The sequence below is a fragment of the Emydura macquarii genome, unplaced genomic scaffold (assembly GCF_026122565.2).
Source record: "Emydura macquarii macquarii isolate MOO-44397 ecotype Brisbane River unplaced genomic scaffold, CSIRO-AGI_Emac_v2 contig_3390, whole genome shotgun sequence".
Classification (NCBI taxonomy): Eukaryota; Metazoa; Chordata; order Testudines; family Chelidae; genus Emydura; species Emydura macquarii.
Genome location: NW_027133527.1, coordinates 5,430,738 through 5,453,350, shown reverse-complemented (window position 1 = coordinate 5,453,350; position 22,613 = coordinate 5,430,738). Strand labels below are relative to the sequence as shown.

The 22,613-nt window shown below is 52.2% G+C and overlaps 1 protein-coding gene across 1 annotated transcript in view; it reads right to left on the bottom strand.

Moving 5' to 3' along the window:
• Window positions 1–22,223, bottom strand: part of NHERF2 (NHERF family PDZ scaffold protein 2) — a 95,095-nt gene extending 72,872 nt beyond the window's left edge. The window contains exons 1-2 of the mRNA XM_067534232.1: window positions 21,339–22,223; window positions 10,355–10,600 (exon numbers count right to left, since the gene is read on the bottom strand). Of these exons, the coding sequence (XP_067390333.1) occupies window positions 10,355–10,600; window positions 21,339–21,548 (456 nt within the window). The 5' untranslated portion in view covers window positions 21,549–22,223. The remainder of the gene's footprint in view (window positions 1–10,354; window positions 10,601–21,338) is intronic.
• Window positions 22,224–22,613: the final 390 nt, after the last annotated feature.

Here is a 22,613-nt window from a genome sequence, read left to right as displayed (position 1 = left end):
GGCATTGGCCACTGTCGGAAGACAGGATACTGAGCTAGATGGACCATTGCTCTGACATGACCCAGTATGACCATTCTTATTGCAATGCCTAGGAGGTTTAATCACAACAGGAAGAAAACTCTTACTCCTGACCCCAAACAGAGCTGTAAATATTTAGTGGCTTGATATAAATATTTTATCTGCACCTGCAATTACCGATAAACTCTTACAAGAGGCACACAAAGCTTGCAGATTCTAAACCAGTGTTTCTCTAGCAAAGTGCGAATCAAGTTTGTACCCAGGTACTAAACTTCTCCTGGGTTTTTATCACGTCGCCAGCACATAGAAGGTTTAATAGCCACTGTCCCATTGCACATGGCTGGCACACTAAAGGCCAGTCAAGAAATGCAGCAGAGAAGTCATGACTGAGTGTCTCTCACAAGAACTTTCAATGGTCCTGCGCAGCTTGGGTCCCGACTGGCAGAGGCGGAAAATGCTGGAATCTGAAGGAGGCGACATTACGCACTCCAGCAGCGCCCAGCTGCTTTCTGTTCCCAGCCCCGGAAATGCAGCAAGAGGACCAAAGGTGCGGGGTGTTCAAAACGACATGCTTGCAAGACAGACTTGGAAATTGGAATGCTGCCCAGGCTGGATGAACAGAGGGGGAAAATCGAGCCATTTACAAACTAGGTTGAGGCAAGGGTATCCCTGTTGGTCTCTTAATTTCAGCCATCAGTTTCCCATCCGGGCAAGAAGCACAAACGGAGGGTGAAGTTCTCCCACTGAAGTCTGTGCAAAATTTTTCCCATTTTTTTTTTTTGAACCATTGACCAGTTCTTCATGCTGCCCCTAATTTTCCTGAACAACCAGATAAACTGGGTCTCAAAGCTGTGCGCAGGGTCAGCTTTCTCATCAAAATAAAGGAGCCTAGATAACATCATGTTTTCCGTTACCTCTATGGAGGATTCAAGGGAAAACATCCTCAAATTCTGTACCAAAAGTATGCATTAAAAAAAGGGGTGAGGGGAAACCCCCCCTTCTCGGATGGCAATAACCCGGCACTCTTCACTCCTATCGGCAAACTGCCAGTCTCTCAACCTGGCAGGATCAGAGAGTCCCCACCTGACATTCACAAGCACAAGAACATCTTTAAAACTGAGATCTCAGGCAGCACAAAAGCAATAATAAAAATACTCTGAAAACACCTTCCAGTCAAGGGTCCCAACGTGCGTCACAGCCATCAATTCTTTTAGCCTCGGAGAACCCCCCTGAGGCAGGCCAGAACACAAGATACAACGTAGTCTAGAGAACAAGACACTTGTCTGGGAGCCAAGATACCTGGGCTCTGTTCCTGGCTCTGCTGCTGACCTGCTGTAACACCTTGGCAAGTCACATCAGCTCTCTGTGCCTCAGTTTCCCCTGCCACCCTTTGTCAGTCTTAAATATTTAGACGGTAAGCTCTTCAGGGTAGGAACCATCTCTTGCTGTGAGCGTCTACAACGCCTCACACAATGGGGCCCTGATCTCATCTGGGGCCTCCACAGCAATATAAACAGCAATAATTATCCCCATCGTACTAATAGGTAAACTAAGGCACAGTGAGGCTAAGGGACTTGTTCAAGGTTACACAATGAGCCACTGTCAGCGCTGGGAATAGAAATACGAAAGGCCGGTCTGTTCCACTAACGAGTGAGCAACATTGCCCTCATAACATTCCTGTAGAAGCACCGGGAAGCAGGGTTTAAACTGAGAATCAGCTGTTAATTCCTAAGCATTAACACTTTGCATTTTGCAGGGTTGTGCGTGGCCGTCATAACTCAACTCACGTGGCAAGTCCTATCAGACAAGACACATTACTGGTTTTTTTAAAAATGATAAAAGCCAACGATACAAAGCAGAGTTTGGGGCGAGCGGGGCGTCCAGCGGCAGTGATAAAAAGCAAAAAAGCTAACACTGAAGAACAGACGTTTGGCAGCTACAAAATCCTGAATGCGGATTGATACGTCTTGTATTATTAACATAGTGACTATTAGCAATAAAATGGCCAATGCATTCACCCAGGAAAGCAGGCGATGTGCAAACAGAGCCTTTGGGAGGGTGGCATTCCGGGAATTCAGCGCTGGAACGGCAACTCAGCCTCCACCCACGCACCAGGAATCGGAGCAAGCACAGACAGACCCGTGCTAGCTCTGGCCTAGCTAGATGAAAGCTACCTCAAGTAACAGCAGCAGTGAAGGTCTACTCAGCACACCTGGTCTATACCGTACTGCTGCAGCGCCCCCGCAATGGCTACTCCAGGTAGCTTTTATTCAGCTACAGCACAGCTGCTCAGGGACATCTACACGTGTTGCGTTGCAGGGTAGATACACCCACAGCTGGCGCTGCATCAGCACAGGCAGTGGAAGGCTTCCTCCACAAACACTGTCCCAGCCACGATGCCCCACTCCTGACCCGAGGGTTCAGTCCAGTTGTTAGTGAACGGGGGTTTACAGCAACAACAAGATGCACCGCCCACCTGCCCTTGCCCCTTGGATGCCGTCTCAGCAGAGATGCCAAGGGCAGGATGGGCCATGCAGATTGTAACACCCCCGGTTCCCTGGCATTGGTCCTTTCAACGCAAGGATAGAAACACTGGCTGGACACAACAGGGGGAAGCCTGTCCTGTCACTGCTTGTTTTCTGGACACCAGATGCCCTCAGTCGCCAGGGCGGTCAATCTAACACCTTCCACCACTCTGTTTTCTTGCTTGCGGGTTTTGGCCTTGACACCACTTTTCAGTTTAATGCATTACGGTCCAGCCCTCTTGGTGTCACTCCAGTCAACCCCAGAATTGCCTGGATTCCAGAAGAGCTAGGATTCGACATTCCTCTGCCACTCTCAGTGCCGGCTGGAGGTCGCAGTTTGGGCGCCAGTGGCCCCGCCGTGGGTCTGACCCGAACGGTGAACAGACACAGGTCATTAAACTGCCCCAGACCATTCCCACTTTCCAAGGGTTTCGCTGCAGGAAAATGGCCAGCAAAGCAATCCATAAAGCAGCGAAGTTGCACGTCTGTCACCCATTCCAGATGTGCGCCTTTACACAGGCTCTGCCTGTGTGCTCCACGAAACCTGCGCTGTAACCCCTGCTCCGCTCCTTCGGGAGCCTTGCTACAGCTTAGAGCACAGCCCCATCTGGTTCCACATTCCACTCCCTGGCTGCCGCTCTCATGGCCTGCACATGAGATCTGTTCTCAGATATAATGTCGCTCTGTCTCAGGCCTTGGCCCCGCCTCTTTCCCCCCCCCTCCTGCCCCCCCACAAAGACAGACTGAAACGCAGCTTCGCACAGAGCAGCTTTTGCAGGAAGTCAAATATCCAGCTGTTTCAAACAGCTAGTTTTGTGCAGCTGAATTTACTGGGGGTAGCTAGCCCCTGGTGTAACCCCAATGACTTCAGTGTGGCTACACCAGGGATTGGCGTGGCCTCTGAATGTTCCCCCAAGGGGCAGTCTGGTGTCAGAGAGACGTGTCCAGCGGCAGACGTGCACACCTGGATTTATGATCTCAAAGGCTCGGGTTTCTCACGCTATTGAACGTTTCTCCATACGACAGCGACATGCGCACTGAAAAGGCACCAACACAGCAGAGCAGCACCCAGGCCAGTCCCAGGCCGTCGCGCTTAGTCCAGCCCGTAGCAAAACAAGGGCAGTGCCGTGATCTAAACAACCATCTGGCCTTTTGCACACATTCGAGTCAGGCATTTTGTTAACGTCCTGCTCTATTTGTCCTATAGAGTGATCCTGCTGTCACCCCCCAGGCGCACTCACAATCCAAGCAATGGAATGGCTCAGCTGAAAAAATACGAAATACATCCTAACAGCTCCTGCTGAGGTCACGCAGCCCCCGTGCTGCCCCCAGCACAAACCTAGCGACAACTTGGGCCTTATAAGCTCTGTCTGGAGACCAAATTGCAGAGACCAAGGCCCTCCACTGATGCAGCTACCTGCAGCCCCACAGACCTAGGATTCGTCAGCTCCAGCATCCTAGCTGATCGGAGAACCACTAGATGCTGCAATGGTCTGATGACAATACGAGAACTTCGACAGCACATGGGTGGCCTGGTCTCTTCCAAAGCAAGAACCATCTGAACTTGGAAAGAATAAACATTTCTCCAGAGGAGCTCAACTTTCTACCACCACTTTGCATTTCTAGACCCCTTCCAGCAGGTGATCTCAAAGCACTTAAATATCAACTTAAGTCTCACGGCGCCCTGTGAGGCAGGCCAACATTAATCACCCCATTTTACGGAGGGGGAAGGAGGAGGAGGATGTTACATGACTTGACTGAGGTCACCCAGCAAGACAATCAGAACAGGAAGCAGAAACGCAGAATCCCTTTGACTGGAGTTCCCAACAACATCGCCCTGCAATAGCCGTGTCCTTTCTATTCCAAGTCGCAAATGGCAGACTTTCTTCAGTAGTCCTCCAAACACTGATTGCAGCTCTCGGTCCAAACACACACACAGGCATGTGCGCTCACAAATCATAGGATTCCTTCAGCCAAGAGACCAAGTTGTAGTTTATGGGATTTGACAGAATGAGCCACAATGTATCAATGTATTTTATTTCCTGGGGAGAAACTTCTTGAATGCCAGGCCAGGCAAATACCACACAAGCATGCACACACTTCTCCAAAGCAAAGCAACTACTGACTTCAAACCAAGCCACATGAAAAAGACTGATTCCCTGTAACACCCCACAGCAGTGCAGGCTAAGGGTGATGTCAGAGGAGTGACTTAAGCAGCTGGTTATAAACACCTTCATTCCTTGAAACTGCAGGCTCATCTCCAGCCTCCTTCCTCCAGGGGAAGGAAGCTGAGGATTTTTGGACAAGACCTTAAAACCCAAGGTATTCTCAGCTCCTTTAGATCCTTAAAGGAGACATTTGTCCTCAGTGTAGACCTGCCAAAATGTCCCCTCTGGTTACTGCTGTGAGCTGGTTGGTTACAACTCCCCCATACTCCAGAAGTGACTGCATATCTATGGCGTTGTAGGTACAGAGTTTGCCCAGGATTTTGAGATCCGAGGTGCTCCATAAAGGTAAGAGGTTACTACCAGGCTGGGGGGAGGAGCAGACGTCTAAAAACGATAGCACCCAATGACATGACTCCATACTCACTTTCTTCTTCCTGCAGCGGGCCACAGTGTCAATGGAACAGAGCTGAATCCGGTCCTAATTACTCAGATGATAATTTGGGGTAATGGCTGTGCACTGGGAGATGTGGGGGGGGGGGTGACAGCCGAGACTCCCTAAAGACGAAGGATCCTAATTGTTACTAAACCATTGTTGCCATCTGGGCTGTCATATAGGGAGAGCAGTATATATGGGTTGTTGCCACAAGACACCATCCCTGACTTGGGGGGAGTACTTCTCTGATGTCTGCACTGTAGTTACAGACTGACCTTCCCCGTTTTCCTCAAGGGGGTCTGCATCCTGCATCCTTCAAGATATCTGGAGTCAAACGTAAGTTATTGGGCTCAGTGCAGAGATAACTGGGTAAAACTCTGGCCTGTGTTATGTAGGTGGTCAGACTAGATGATCTAATGGTGCCCTTCTGGCCTGACAGTCAACGAATCTACCAACCCTGCGGGAGCACAGAGAACTTGAGCTTGGACCCACCATGCTGCCCCACAGGGAGAACTGCACCTTTAAAAACAAAACAAACTCAACTTTACTGGAGGGTAAAAACTTCCCAGCAGCAGTTGGAAGAGAGGGACATCCCCCCCATTGGTTCCAGAGTACAAGGAGTGGCCGACTTGGGGGTGTTGGTGTCGAGGGGTGAGTTATTACTGGAACGTCTCCAACTCCTGTTCTTGGAGCATTCTGCAGTGCCCTGGCCATTCGTGCACATGGAATGAGAAGGGATGGGCATTCTAGCACGGTGGTTATTTAACGTGGTTATTTAAAGGGACACGGTCCTGGGCGAGTTGATCTTTTGTGGATACGCTTTCAAATGACAGTGGAGGGGGGTGGGTCTCGGAGGAGGGAGGGTTATTTGTTCTTCCAACATAAGGCTGCAGCCATGTGAAAAAGCCTCGCTCCCAATTTACTACCCTCTTCCATCGCGCGCCCAGCAGAGGTGGAGTGGGGATGTCCATCCACAGCTGCCCAGGACTCCCCACTCCTCCATGCTATTTATCCCTGCTGCCCGTTTACCTTCTTTCCGCACCGCGAGCTGAAGCCGTGCACCGTGCTGTGGCTAGCAGATGGGCCAGGATATCAGCATACGGTGGTTAAAATCACGGCTTTGCCTCTTGTATATCAAAAGCCAGGTCCCCCAGGCCCAGCTTTCCTGAAGCATCAAGGGGTCATTAGAGCCCCATCTCCTTAATTCTTTGCTAGCTGGGAAAGGGAAATGGCACTGTGGTTTCCAGCAGACACTGAATCTATATTGTATCTACCCAGCTTCCCAAAGCTCTAACTCTGGCCCCCTCCAGGCTCTGGCCCTGGAGGATCCAGTAATGATACCCGATCACGCATGACGGGAACACCACGCCACACGTAGAGCGACGACAGCCCAGTGGGGCAGGGCCCATATTCCCCAGAGTTCTGCAGCCACCCAGATCATGAACGGAATCACCTGCGGGAGCTCCACGCCCTTTCTGCAGAGGCCTGCGTTGTCAGTGCCTCACGTACCCATCAGCTGAGAGGTAAAAGCCTGAGGTCCCCTGACACCTTCCGGAAAAGCTGATTGCCAGCTGGGTGGGCCAAATCTAATCTTATCTAAAATGCAGCGTATGAAGCAGTGCCGTTTAGCGGCCTGAACGTGGGACTCCAGGCCCCAAGTGCCAATCCCAGTGCTGAGCAATTAGCTGCTGTACGACTTGTGGGCCCCTCAGATATAGACCTAGCCCCAAAAAGATTCATTTTCCCATGTCGCAATTTCCCCCTCCGTCTAATGTGGAGAGCGACGACATTTACTCCCCCATCCCGCAAAGGCTCAGCTAGTTACAAGCTGTAAAAGCCATTTGAAGAAGCTGCCAAGTGTTGTACAAAGAAGCGATACAGAAGCCATCATCTGCGGCCTCGGTGATGATCCGGAGGGAGGATGGCAGATCCATGCGATCAGAGGTGCTCACAATAGGATGCGTAACCTCCTCTGGAGCTGCAAGGCAGCTGACGGTGAGGACTTAAAAACAGGACCCGCCGCCCCAGGTGGGGTGAGCAGCAAACCCCGCTGCCCCGTTGGCACGCACCGGATTTCAGAGCAGGAGGCCACGAACATGGCTTCCCTCCTCGCTCCCCTCCGAGCAGTTTGTTCCCTGTCCCACCCAGACCGGGCTTTTTCAGCACACAATGGCTTTCAGGGCGGAGGTCTTTTACCGCTCTAAGGCACCGGTTCCCAAACAATGGGAGGAGGAGGGAGAGGTTTCACTTTCGAAGGAGGCCCGGCTGGGAGCAGGGAGCCTGGGCAGTCACTCGCCCTGCTTTGCTCCATCCTATCTCTTTGCTCACACACACTGGACGGCCGCTCTGCCTTGTCTGAAGGATTTATAGACTCGCCGAGCTGCACCCAGTCAGAGGCCCCCAACCTTCCTTCTCTCCAGGCTGGATTGTTTGGTTCAACGCTCTCTGGAGCAGTTTCCCTTAATAAACAAGGAGCGGGGCCTAACTTGTGCGGCTCTGCTCATCTCTGACCCCCCTACCAGGGTCACCGACAGAGCCGGCACTGACAAACGACTTGGGGTGAGGAGGTCCGGGGAGCTCATTCTTCACAGGGCCACCCTGGGAGGGGGGCAAGGAGGAGAGGAACAACGTCTAATCAGAGCCGCTCCACCCGCTCAACTCCATCTTCAGCATTACCCGAGATCCGTTCTCCTGTCTGCTGGAGTCTGTAGCAGTCTGCCACCAGCGCGCACATGTACAGCAGACGTCCACAGGCAACCCAGCAACCAGAACTTGTCACCTAAGACTGACTCACAAGCCCCTTCCTGGTGCTTGTCCTGCTAGCGGGAACCCCAAACACTGAAGCAACCTGGACATCTCCATCCAGGAGAGGGCAATGGTTCACACCCAACACCCCCCGGCCTGCGGCACGGACTCTGAGACTGACACCCTAATCCAACAAAGCAACCTGTATGGTCCGAAGACAGAGCCGCCCCACTTGGCTTCATGCACCATCGAGCGGTTTAGTTTTGCTTCTGTCCTGGGCCCCCTCTATTACTGCGCATGGCCTGAGAGAACAGAAGGGAAGTGTGGAGGAGGCCAAACTAGAAGGGCCAGGAATCATTTCTTGGACACTCTTCCCCACTTCTAGAAAATAAATTATTCGACACGTTTCTCCTCCTCACCCCATCGCCTCCTCAGTTCCCATGGAAACACCCACTCATTTGTAGATCGTAAGGCCAGAAGGCACCATGATGCTTGTCTAGGCTGACCTCCTGTATAAGCCAGTCCAAAGGGTTATAGTCAGCAGTAAAAATAAAATTGTACACACCAGGTGGGATAGAGAACCTTATCCTCTGTTGTGACCTACCACAGCACCCTGCACTGCGTGGCTATCCTGACAACTGACCCTCTGTGTCTCACAGACCCTCCCTCCTCGTCAACATCCAGCTAACGATATCTGGGGATAATGCTACTGAGCAACTTTGGAAAGCACTTGGCGATCGATGGATGAAAAGTGCTACATAAGAGCTAGAGATTATCGTTACCCAGGCCTGCAAATCATTTCCAAATAAAAACACGTCGCCTCTGGTCTCTCAAGGAAAAGAAAGGTGAGTCCCATAACAGAGCCGAGGCGCTTGGCAAAGCCTCCGCAGCCCTCTGTATCGAAGCATGCCAGGCAGGTTGCTGTGTCTTTATACTAAGAGCAGGGAAAGCTTGTTACCCAGGCAAAGGAGACAGGAGAATCTGGGCTGCTGCTTCCAGCTCTCCTAGAGGGAACAACGTCACAGGTCTGACAAATGGAGACGTTTTAATTAGTTTTTACTACTTTTAAAAGTGTTTTTAAGCAGACTTGAGGGCTGGTGAAAAGGGCCCGGGAAAGTAAAACCCGCTGCTCAGATACAGAACAAGCTCTGCACACACACTGCCCCTCCAGCGAACCTCCGTGCTGACCTGGAGAGACCAAGCCTAACGGCTGAGAGTTCGATCTCTGTGATCCATTCAGATCTTGGCCTTTCTGCGGCCCTGGGGAATGGGATGGAGACTCACCAAACAGCCATCCAATGGTTCTGCCTTTCAGTCACTAACAAACAGGCGGATGGTTCCACTGTTCAGTGGCTGATCTGCGCCTTGTGGGAAGGGGGTTTCCCGACTGGGTCAGAGGTAGTTTGTGATCAGAAGCCCCGGGAGAATTTCAACTCATGGACGGGTCACAAAACAATCGGCTCAACGACCCGCAACGTCCCTGCACCGTTTCTGCCGTATCAACATCCCAAGTGAGCAAGGGCAGCATGGATAGAAATCCCTCCCGCCACGTGCAAACCTGCGCTGTCTCCATGAAACCAGCCCCAGCAATGAGGCAGCCCAGGAAATGACGCATTTTCCCTAGCACATTCTGTCCCTCGTCACAGAGTTATTAATAAAAGAAACGTCACCGAAGAGCTATAGAGGCAAGAACGGTGCAGCTTGTAAAGTGGCTAATTTCCTCCAGGATCACAATAGCCCCCGTGGCCCGTCCCACATGGCAATAAGGGAGGGGGACAAACTCATTCATAGGCCTCACGGCTTCATTTGATCCGCGGGGTCCCTACACTCCCCCCTGTGCTCTGCAGGGGAGGGAGCAGAGCAGCTGGGCCATGGAGGGCACAGAGCAGCAGAAGGCCACAGTTCTGTGGGTAATCCACCCTTTCACCCTCACCCCATACCATGGCTGGGCCAGTTACCGCACGGCTGGCCCCTGCTATGCTCCATGCCCCCAGAGGGGATGTGAAAGGAGCAGAGCACCCAGCAGGTGGTAACCCGGCTTCAGGCAGCAATAGCTTTCCCCAGGTTTTCAGGGAGATCTTCCACCGTTCGGAGAAAGGAGGCAGCAGAGAGCTCGGTGCGGCTCCGTCCCAGCTCCTCCACCAGCGACACGCGGTTTTTTTTTTTCCAAATGGCTGATGAACCACATAGAATTTCTGCCAACGGGAATTTGGCTGCCTGGGTGCGAGGGGTATCCCAGACAGCCATTTCCCCCGGCACACGGGCTCGGCACAGCTCTCGGCCGGGTTTTGTTATTCCCCCGCTAAGCGTGACTCAACGCACATCTGGAGGTGGCCGGGCAGCAAGAAAGGCTGCAAGAAAACGGTGGGTGACTTCACTCTGCAGACATCTGAAGAAGCCCCGGCTGGACCGGAGCCGTCCCCTAGAGCCTCCCCACCCCGGGCTGTTTATCCCCGTCCATTTACCTTCTTTCTACTCTCTGAAGTGAAGCTATGCGAGGAGTGGCTCTTGAGGCTCCCGCTGCTCAGCTCCAGCTGCGGTTTCCAAACATCTCCGTTGTCGCCGCCGGCCGTGTTGGCGTCCACCAGAATCCCGGTGTGCGCCATCTCCTCCGTGCACGTCAGCCGCAGGCCGCGCAGGTACTCGTCCGTCTCCTTATCCACCACCAGCAGGCGCGTCTCGGACTCCACCGCTTTGATGCGCTGCACCACCTGGAAGGGAACAGACAGGGGGCAAGGGAAGAGAGATTTAGCCAGGCAAACAAAACTAGAAGATCCACAGTCCCCGGGCCACCTCCCTAATGCAGTCAGTCATTCAGAGAGGATAGGGTGGGTCTCAGCAATATTGTAACTGAGGGGGGGGGTGCGCAGAGGGGAAGGGGAGAGAGACACTCTGCGTGCACATGCTCACTCATGCACACACACAGACTTTGTTCGGGTCGGTCGTTGTTAGATATTCCCCACTGTACCGAAATATCTGACCCTCACCCCCATTTATTTCTGACAGACGCTCTCTGATTCTGTGCATGCGTCCCGGCTTGGTGCTATCAGACAACAGAGACCAGGAAAGCAAATGAAGGGGCTGAGAATGGGCTCTGGGGCTTGTCCCCGCCCCCAAGTCCCTGCTCAGAATCCAGCTCAGGGCAGCAGCGAATGGATTATTGTCAGCAGCAGGTTCGGTGGGCTTTTTTTGGCTGCGTTTTGCTCTTTAACTGAGGGACGCAATGAAAGAAGCCGGTGGCATCTGGCCACGCTGGTGAGAGGAAGGACAGGCTGGAGGTTATGCACTGGCATAGGATTCTGGAGACCTAGTTTCTATTCCAGGCTCTGCCACAGCCTCCCTGGATGACCTTGGGTGAGTTTCTCTGTGCCTCAGCTCTGCCATCTGTACAGTGGGGATACCAGCACTGCCCTCCTCACGAGAGAAGGATAAATGCATCGACGCCTCTGACGTGCTCAAATACAATGGTGATGGGGACAGGTAAGTTCATAGACGGGAGCAGACAAGACTCCACCTGACAAAAGCCAACCAAACGGCGATCAGCTGGTCCCTTTGCTAGTGATCTCAGAGGGCAGGGGCTGTAAGGCACTCCGTCCGCAGGGCTGTGAATCACCTTATATGATACTCCTTTATGGAATACACACGCAGTGTAACTTGCCAGTGAATTTCCAGCCAGCTGTGCCGCCCTAGCACATCCCCGCAGGAGTTTCACTGAACAATCCCATTAAACTGATCCTCTAAGGTTCTCTGGTATTATGGAATCAGAGAGATGTGGGGCTGGAAGGGACCTCGAGAGGTCTTCTAGTCCGGCCCCGGCACTGAGGCAGCACCAAGTCAACCCAGTCTATCTCCTACAGGTGTTCGTCCAACCTGTTCTGAAAAACCTCCAACGGTGGGGATGCCACAGCCTCCCTTGGAAGCCTGTTCCAGAGCTGAGCTACCCTTCGGGTTAGAAAGTTTTCCCTAATATCTAACCTACGTCTTCCTTGCTGCAGGTTAAACCCAGAACTTCTGTGAACATGGAGAACAATCAGTCCCAGTCCTCTTTATAACAGCCCTCAACATATTTGAAGGCGTAGTGTTATCAGGTCCCCACCTCAATCTTCTTTTCCCAAGACCAAACGTGCCTAGTTTTTTTAACCTTTCCTCCTAGGTCAGGTGTTCTAAACCTTTGCTCATTTTTGTCGCTTTCCTCTGGACTCTTTCCAGTTTGTCCACATCTTTCCTAAGGTGTGACGCCCAGAACCGAACACAGTACTAAGGCTGAGGCCTCACCAGTGCAGGCTAGAGCGGGACAGTTACCTCCCGCGTCTTACCTACGACGTTCCTGCTAATACATGGCAGAATGTTGTTAGCCTTTTCTTGTAACTGCATCACACCGCGGACTCGTATTCAATTTGTGACCGACTAGAACTCCAGATCCTTTTCTACAGTACTACCACCCAGCCAGTTATTCCCCATTTTCTGGTTGCGCATTTGATTTGTGCATCTCCTAAGTGACGTACTTGGCACTTGTCTTTATTGACTTTCATCTTGTTGAATTCAGACCAGTTCTCCAATTTGTCAAGGTCATTTTGAGTTCTGATCCTGTCCTCCAACATGCTCGCAACCCCTCCCAGCCTGGGGTCATCTGCACATATTATAAGCACACTCTGCACTCCATTATCCAAGTCATTGATGACAATATTGAATAGGACCGAACCCAAGACTGAGCCCTGCAGACCCCCATGAGATACTCCCTCCCAGTCCGACAGCAAACCATGGATAACTACTCTAAAGGCCCAGTCTACACTGACCTGGAAATTCAGCAACAGTCGATGGGAGTTATGCAACAGACCGCTCAATCGATCTGGATAGATCGATCATTTGCCGCTGTCAGTGAAGACATCCCCTAAGTATGGTCTTTCAACCAGGTGCGCACTCACCGGATAGCAATTACATCTAGACCACGCTTCCCTAATTTGTTTATGAGAACGTTATGTGGGACTGTGTCAAAAGCTTTACTCAGATCAAGCTATATCAGGTATACTACCTCCCCCATCCACCAGGCCAGTAACGCGGTCCAAGAAAGAAATTAGGTTGGTCTGGCATGTTTTGTTCTAGACCACTCCATGCTGGCTATTCCACGGGATGCTTTTATCCTCTAGGTGCTTCCAAAACGGATTGTTTAATAATTGACTCCAGTCTCTTTCCAGGTTTTGAAGTTAAGATGACTGGTCTATCATTCTCTGCACCCTCTTTGTTCCCCTTTTTAAAGATAGGTACTATGTTTGCCTTTCTCCAGTCCTCTGAGACCTCATCCGTCCTCCATGATTTCTCAAAGATAATTGCTATTGGTTCTGAGATTGCTGCAGTTAGTTCCTTACGTACCCTCGGATGAATTTCATCAGGCCCTGCCACCAACTTGAGTACGTCTAACTTATCTAGATATTTCTTTAACCTTTTCTTTCCCCATTCTGGCTTGCATTCCTTCCCCTTGGTTGTTAATATTAATTGTACTGAGTATCTGATCACCCTCAACCTTTTTAGTGAAAACTGACGCAAAGCAGACACTAAACACCTCAACCTTCTTGGTGTTATCAGTTATTAAGCTCTCCTGCCCTGCTAAGCAGAGGACCTACACCCTCCTTTGTCTTTGTCTTGCTCCTAGGTATTTAAAGAACCTCCTCTCATTGTCTTTTATGTCCCTTGGCAGGCGTTTCTGATTTTGCTTGTGCTATGCTTTTGCGCTCCTCTTTATCAATTTGTCCGTGTTTCCACTTTTTGATTTGCAGGTCATTAAAGAGTTCTTCTTTCCCATGCGATGTGATATTACCTGCCAGTTCTCTGAGTGTGTTCAAGTCTGCTTTTTTGAAATCCACTGTCCTTATTCTGCTGCTTTTAGTCCTCCTTTTCCTTAGAATCATGCAATCCATCATTCCATGATCATTTTCACCCAAATTGCATTCCACCTTCAGATTCGCTGCCAATTAATGTTTAACTGGGCTACGGCCTGCAGCTCCAGTTGTTCTGATCAGGGCACGGCTAGACAGGACATATCACAATCACCAAGGTTATACGTGACACACAGCCCTACTACTCACACGCCCCATGCCAGGTCACTGCACTAGCATCCGCAGATGGAAACCAGCCCGAAGAGACATGAACGGACTGCAGACAAAGCAGCTTGTCCTGCACCAGCAAATCCACTGCGCAGCAACAAACCCTGTCCCTCTCTGCATTGGCTCGTACCTGCAGCTCCCAGCCATAGCGAGGAGTCAGCCTGAGGAGGCGCCACTCAATCAATCCCCAGAAAATCCCTTCTGCTCCCTTTCGGATTTGCTTAGATGCTTCCACCGACTCAGCTGCCCAGAGAAACAGGAGAAGCAGGGACAGGGCACGTCAGCTTGTCCAGAGACAGAATTAAGGCCGGAGAGCCAGCCCCGCCGTGGCAAGGACCCCCCCTTATCCTTGTCTGTGCCGGGAACCAGGAGCGGGGCCATGGGCAGGGAGCCAGGGGTCGAGTCTGGGGCCGGGAACAGGGCCAGAAACAGAACCACGGCCCGGCTGCGGTTGGGGTCGTGGTCGGGTGGGGAGCCACGGCTGGGCTGGGAGCCAGGGCTGCGGCTGGTGGTGGGGCCCGGGCCAGGTGGCGCTCCTTCCCCACCCCCGTGGGGACTGGCCTGGACCCTGCTGCACCCCCCAAATGTTCCTCCATGCCCCCGTATGGTGGCATGCCCCCCAGTTTGGGGACCTGTCTGAAAGCCTCAGCTCCTGGAGGCAACGGATACCGGGAGAATTTCAGCTTTCATTCACCAAGTTTCAGCCCTTCTTGCTGCAGAGACAAGACAGGAGGCACCAGCCAAATGCATCCAAAAGGCTCAGAAAGCAGAAGGCAAAGTAAGAAGACCACAAAGTTTCTGGATTTTGGTTTTTTTTTTAAATCTCATGATTGTTGTAGGGCTGACCTGTGATTTTTTTACCACTCCCATTAGGCGGTACTGCCCTTTGCACGGGAGTTGGGGGCAAGAACAGTCTTCTGCTCTGCATCTGTACCGCACCTAGCCCTAGAGGATCCTTCCTGGGGCCTCTGGGCACTCGTGTAACACAGATAATAGCCAGTAGAGGGAAGGGGAGTTCTGGTCACCTTGACAGATATTTATCATTTTTCAAAGGAACGCCGAGTCCCTCAATTCACACCTCTCCTGAAAGGACCCTGCGGTATCCCTAGGCTGCTGTCGACCTGCAAGAGCCGACAGGGAAGCACCTTGACTACAGGTGCCGGCAAAACTCAGTCACCAAAGTCAGTATCAAAGGAGACCTCGTCCTCTCCAAAAAAACCCCACCGCATTGTAAGAGCTTCTGTGCGGGCCAACGTACAGACTGCACGGTGAGCGAATGCACCTTCAGCACGAAGGCGACGGGTTCGCTGTAGAGGCGCAGATCAGACCGAATGACAGATGGACGAAAGCTACCATGCTCCACTGCCGCAGAGAGGCAGAGCCCAGCAATTCAGGGATTAATACTCCGTTTCCAGCACTTCCAAGGAAGACAGGCGTGCAGCCTGGCAGCTGTTCACGCTAAAAGCCCTATTGAAAGCAAGCACTGGCCTCCGACGAGGCCCAGCATTTCTCTCCAAAGTGATAGGAGGCTCTTTGACGGTAAAAAACACCCAGAAAGGACGGAGGCTGCAGTGAAACAAATTCATCGGATCTGCTTTGGAGACCTCCCTGTGCTTCTGGCAACTCCAGGCTGACTCAACGGGGCGAGATGGCAGCTCTGAATGGTCAGATTGCCCAACACCTTACAACTTTGCTTTGCTTTTTTATGGTGAGTTCAGCTTTGCTGTGAGCTCTCTGCTTAGCCAGGGAGCAGCTACTCCACGCGCAGCATTCAGGTGAGCTTCCACACACCCACCTCCCCAGCAATGTATCTCAACCTTGAGCGGAGGGGGCCCCCCACAAGTAAACATTATTCTCTATGGTCCACTCGCTCCTGGCTCTCTGCCGAGACTGACAGCAAGAGACCCAAACGGTGCTAATTGCGACCGGGGTTTGTGCTGGCACGGAGACCTGGTCTTCACTGAAAAGGTAGGGTTCTCTCACACCCCGACTGACAGAGCTATGCCACCACAACCTGCAGTGTAGACGCAGCTATGTCAACAGAAGAGGTTTCTGGCACCGTAGCTCATGTCACTCAGGGAGGTGGTGCTCCTCCTACACAGACAGACAAGCCCCCAGCTGTCAGCGTAGGCTGCGTCTACACTACAGGGCTATGCCGACATAGCTACGCCGGTGCCGTCTCCATGATGTAGACATACCCTGAGAGCACAGCTCGGTGAGTGTCACAAAACCTCCATCACCCGGGCAATCACCGCCACTCACTCCCAACCTGAGCTAGACGGGAACCAGTGGCCTTGCGGGGAAAGGTTCCATGTGACATTCAAAATCTCCAGAGCCACCCAGTCCTACCAGCCTTTCACTGGGGAGAGCTGAGCCTCACCAGACAACAGCTTCCAAAAGAAAGCAATACATTGGTCCAGGAAAGAAGAGGGAGCTAGACAGCAAGAGCTCTCAAGTTCTAATCGAGGCTCTGACACGGACAAGCTGGGTGTGAACAAAGCATTGTGCTTCATCTCCCTTAGCGGTAAAACAAGGGTTATAATAATTACCCCCCTCAGCTGGGTGTGGAGAGGCTCTACAGACCTTAAAGATGTAAGTGCCCTATTCGTTCGAGTTCCCCTCCCCCAGACCTATTTGGGATTGTTCCCTATAACACAGTCCCTAGAACTATGCCCAGTCTAGTTTTAAACATCTCAAGCAACGGGGCCCTCACCACTTCCTAAGGGAGGCGATTCAGCAACCCCACAGCCAGCCTCAGCATCCTTATCATTAGAGAGCACCAAAAAATTCAGGAAGATGAACGTCTTTCTCTTCTGCAGATCATGACATGCCCAGCCAAAGAGCTGGTCCTGGTGTCAGCTGACAGGCAGCACCCCTACTACCCACCCCCAGGAAGGATGGGCTAGCAACTTTAGGTCACCCAGTTTTGAAAGCCATCACGCCGTGTCTGCAGTCTATGCATGTGCCTCAATCTTTTTTAGACCCGACAGACAGGCTGGCCCTTATGCATCTGTATAATTATGCAACCTTCATTAACATCTTAAAGTGCCACGGCAATGAACAGAAATGCTGAAAAGGCTCACAGGGAGGTGTAGAGATGCAGGCTTACCAAAGGCTCCAATGGTAATGTTCCCCCCTCTCCAACCCATCATTGTTGAAGGTCAGCTATGAAACGGGCTCTGTTAAAATGACATTGCAGAGTGCCAGTATTTCCTCTTCTCAATGAATCCACATCAAACAGGCTCCGTTTACAATTCAAAAGAGGCTATTTCAGCAGACATCGCTGCACACTCAACCTGGGATCAAAACATCCAGGACAGCGGTGCTCGATAGGCAGACCGCAGGGCCAAACCAGACGGCCGGATGCTTTGGAATCCACCACCAAATATTTTTGTTTTCTTATTATTATCGGTATTGTTACTGCAGTGTGAAAAATGTTTCTCTGGGGTCTGGACCTTGACTATACCTTCACATAGAAATTTGGACCCTGACAAAATATAATTGACTGCCCTGATCTAGGAGGGGCAGTCTCTGCCCATGTTAGCATGGCCGGCGTTAGCTAAGGGTGGGGAGAAGCAAGAGGACACCGAGGGCTAGCCAGGAGCCAGTTGCGTTACAACTACAACTTGCCTTGTCCACACCTGGATTTGAATATATGTTAGCCCTGCTCTGTTGACTAACACACGTTTTGCCTGTCTAGCCACAAACACTGAGAAGCAGGCTGCTATTTTGCAATGAAGACAGGGCAAAGCACCTTACATCTACTTTCTATGTTTACTCTTTCAGCTTGGTTTAATCTACATTTTGAAAAACAACAGAGGAACAAATAAATACAATCAAACATCATCAGCCTCAGCTTCCTGAGCTTGCAACAAAATTACAAACAGCCAGTGGAACTCCCCTTTGCAAATTCTGGCAGTTTCAGACGAAGGCGTAAAAGGTTTATTAGCTCAAGGGCTGATTTCCCGAAGAGAACAGGAAAAGCCAGGCAGGATCAGACCAATTGTTCACCTAATCCAATATCCTGTCATCAACAGAAACCAACGTCTGATATCTATGGTGTAACACTTCCACAATGTACATAGTTCCAGAGGGGTAGCCCAGTCGGAGAGCACTTCAATCTCCCAGCACACTCTGTAGCTGACTTGAAAGTTGCCATACTTCTACAAAAAAAACTTAAAAAACAGACTTCAGCGAGAAACTGCAGAGCTGGAACTCATCTGCAAACCTGACACAATCAAACTGGGTCTGAATAGGGACTTGGAATGGTTCTCTCATTACAAGAAGTAATTGTCACTGTTCACACATTCTCACCTCCTAATCAATGGTTGTGAATAGGTCTCAACTACCCTAACTGAATAGACTCTGCTTATATCTACCTTCCCCATCATTGTTCCTTACTCTTGGATATGTACATATACACCGCCTATCTGATTTCTATTCCTTACATCTGATGAAGTGGATTTATGCCTGTAGAAATTAAATGTGTTAGTCTTTAAAGTGCTACAGGACTCTCGTTACAATGTACATAGGTGTTCAGCATTTTGTCATTGGGGCGGTTTTCTCCTGACCACTGGAAAGTTAACAGCTTATTGTTTTGAAGTATGAGGATTGGCAGCCCAGTCCTTTGTAATGTCATCCCAGCTAATGTGACTGCAGATGCTAAGTCTGTTCGTGTAAATGTTGAATCCTTCTTGGAACACACTAAGCTACCTGCATTACTAATACCCTGCAGCAGTGAGTTCCAGAGATTAAATATGCCTTGCTTAGAAGAAAACATGGAAAGAATGAAACATCTCGAGTTTCTTGACCTACACAGCCAAAAAGCCCACACATTTCATACATAACACTGATGCCTCAGCTATGCTGAATCACCCTTCATCATCACATCAGATCTTAGTATACAAAGTCCTGACAATTTCCTGGTGTGAAACTCAGCTCTGTATGAAATAAGAACACTAGCATCCCGCCGGCAATCAGAACAGAGCAATCTATGTACCCTTACTCCATTCCAAATATAACTGGAGGAGCAAGGGATCACTTTGGCAGAGGGTGCTCAGGTCCACAGCATCAGCTTAATTAACGAGCAAACCTTAAGAGCCACATCCAGGCCAGGGGTCCGTTCTAGAGCACTTCCATGGCATTACCACTGCTTGCACCAAGACTGGGGACGGCTCTGTATCTCTTAAGAAATCAATCCGTCATCCCACAGCTTTAAGACCCACCATTAGCAATTAAAAACTGAGACCCACTGCTTCTAAAGCGCTCTTGGTTCCATGAAGCATGCAGAAGACAGATCACAATGCTGCCTGTATAAATCATTACAGGGGGCGCTTGCCATATGCTTTAAGCTACTAAAATATTCAACCTGCAGTGCCCTGAAAACTAGTAAGCAGATAGGCAAAACAGCTGCACCAGTGGGACTCAAAAGCACCACTCTACTGAAAAGCCAAGAGAACTCCAATGCAGGCTAGAAACTGCGTGTTTCTGGTCATTATTTCCCCCCCGTTAAACTGTAGCGAATGCAAATATAAATGATGTGATGAGAATAATCGTTATAGTGAGCATTTGCATAGTCTTTTCCAAAGTAGACCATGAAGTGCCTTGCCAACATCAGCAAGCATTACAGACCGCACAGGGAATAACAGAAGCCCAGAGACGAGTAGTGGCTTGCCCATGGTCAAAAAGTGAACCAGTGGCAGAATCAGAAGCAGAACCCGGGTCTTCCAACTCCCAGTACCACGCGCAGAAGCTAACTTCTGCTGGAATCTGTTCACCTACAATGCTGTGGCTGACTAGGGAACAGCAGCACCCTGCCCAGGTCATGACACCCTTTGGTCTTTCCTACTTTGCCTCGTGTTGACAGAGACAGAACATGATGGTTACACAGTTAGCTGTCATCCTTACGGACGAGACCATGGTACACCTGGGGCCCCAGCATGGTAAGATAAGGTCACTGTGTAGAGAAGGCCTAGAATTGTGTGGGAACTGGGAAACTATTTTACTATCATATCTACTATTGGTCACTGGGCTAGGGGAAGCTTTTAAACTAACATTCAGGGAGAGGATCACCCTCCTAGCATCCCCCGCCCAGCTTAAGTGCATTTCTGCAGACACTTTCCAAGGAGCTGGGAATCCTTGGAGCGAGGTAAAATAAGGAGGTTCCCAGCAGCTAGGCTACAGCTAATAAGCTGTAAAAACATCCCACTGGAAGAGACAAGGAGGGAGTTCTGGTCCCTGTCCCAACAGGGATCTTATGCCCAGGATAAACCGCTTAACTACGTGTGAATTACTCCCTTCGCCTTGTGGTCCAGGAACCATCACCCAGCAGAGATGCACTCTTTCCATTACCCTAGCTTGACTTGGAAACATGCCTGGGAAACCCAGCAGAGACTGGGAAAGCTCCTGCCAGAATCTTATCGTAAATAGACAAGCGGCTTTAGGGACCGAACGGGACAGATCCCCGAAAGAAAAACAACATAAGGGTAGCCCAATTCAAAGCAGCGAGTGTGGGGCTCTGCAGAACGTGGGCTTCACCCAGGGACCTGGCTGTTTTACAGCTAAACCAAAAGCCTTGTTGTGAGACTGGACGTAGCACTAAAAATAATCTATTGCAGGGAACAACCCCGCACTGGCAGGGGGTGGATGAGATGGGATTTAATAGGACTTCCCTGTCTTTAACCTTTATGAATATCAAGAAGTGCGGGCTGCAGGGGCCACGTGAACCACAGGAACTGCAGGAAAGAAGTTAATGACCCAACACCAGGACACTTCATTCCACCCGCAGGAGATCCAGACACAGCAGGTGACAGGCAGGTGCTCAGGATTATTAACAGAAACTTTCCACATAACTCTGCCTTCCCCACTCCCGGCCGCCGGCTCAAAGCCACCAGCCAACACCGGGACAGCCCAGCCTCAGACTGAGGGTCACCGGGCCCTTCCTCTCATTCCAGGTCTACAGACAGACAGACAGACAGAGGCATCCATTATGGGATCCTGGAGCCTGCCACAGCACCCACAGACAGACCGACCAACCATCCATGGGCACCCCCCGCCCCAGCGCCCAGACAGACAGACAGACCATCCACAGTCCGTCCGTTCCCCCCCCCCCCAGCCCACAGACAGACAGACCGACCGACCGACCGACGGACGGAACATCCACGCCCCACCTTACCCCAGTGCCCACAGACAGACAGACAGACCGACCACCCCCCCCCGCCCACAGACAGACAGACCGACCGACCACCCATGGGTTCCCCATTGCCCCGCGCCCACAGACAGACAGACAGACAGACAGAGACCAACCCCCCCCCCCCCCGGTGCGTACAGCCCCGGGCGCCCCGCAGACCTGGTGGTGCGTCTCCTTCTCCACGTTGACGCCGTTCACCGCCACCACCCGGTCCCCAGCGCGCAGCGCCGCCGCCTCGGCCGGGGAGCCGGGCTCCACTTTGCGGATGAACTGGCCGCTCTTGCCCTTCTCGCCGTGCAGGTGGAAGCCGTAGCCGCTCTCCGCCTTCAGCATGTGGCACAGCCGCGGCTTCAGCTGGTCCTTGGCCATGGCCCGGGCCGGCGCCGGGCGCCCTTCCGGCCGGGCGCAGGGGGACTCCCCGGGGGCCGGGGGCCCGGAGCGCAGCAGCTGCAGGCGCCGAGCCCAGAGCAGCAGGATCCCGGCTCAGGCACCCCCAGCGGCCGCGGCTCCCCCAGCCCCGCAGCGGGGCGGCCCGCGAGCTCCCTGCGCCGCGCTGCGCTTTGCTGCGCTGCGCCGCACCTGGAGAGGCCGGGCCCCTTTACGCGCAGAGCGTAGAGGCAGGAGCCAGGCTGCTGCTGCTGCTGCCGCCGCCGAGCGGGGCCATGCCGCGTCCTCCGCCCGCCGCTGGGGTCCTCTGCACCGACCAGCCCCCCCACCGGTCCTGGCCCCGGTCCTGGCGCCGACGCGCGCCCTGCGGCACCCTGGGCGCCCCGACTGGGCTGCAGCGCCGGAGCTGTTGCTGTTCCTCCTGCTGCCCGCGGCTCCCTGCCCGCTCTCCGGCCCCGGTTCCTCCGGCCCCGGCCGCTGTTAGCGTTGCTGCAGCGCCTCCTCCCCGCTGCTCGCAGCTCCCAGGAACGTTGCAAGCGGGGGAAGAGCTTGGAGGCCAGATGTGGCCATTGCACCTCCCCCTGATGCAACCCGGAACCTTCCAGAGCTGGCCGGGGGTGTGTCTGTGGGGGGGCGGGGGCATTGTTATAGACTCCCCCCCAAAAACATAATCCAGCCACAACCCAGCCCAGGGGCAGGCTGTCCTGTCTGGCTCGTGCTCTTTGTGGTCTCTGTGCAAAGTCAGGTGGCATGGGTGCTAGTCCATCCCCCTGCCCCCCAATCACTGGGTGGGACACCTGGGCGGGGCACAGGTACATCCCTGGGAGGTCCCAACCTGAGTCAGGTAAAATGGGGGGTGCAGTGGGGGCCAGCCTCTTTCCAAAACCTAGGATCAGGTCAGGGGCCCAGCTGGTCGCTGAGTCGTGGTGAAAATGGCTTCGTGGAGGCTGATTAAAACGAGTCTTTATGTCTTTGCAGCTGTTTGGCCAGGTGTCAGTGCCATCCAGCCCCCCTCAAACCTATCCAGGAGGGAAAACAGCTGGTTTC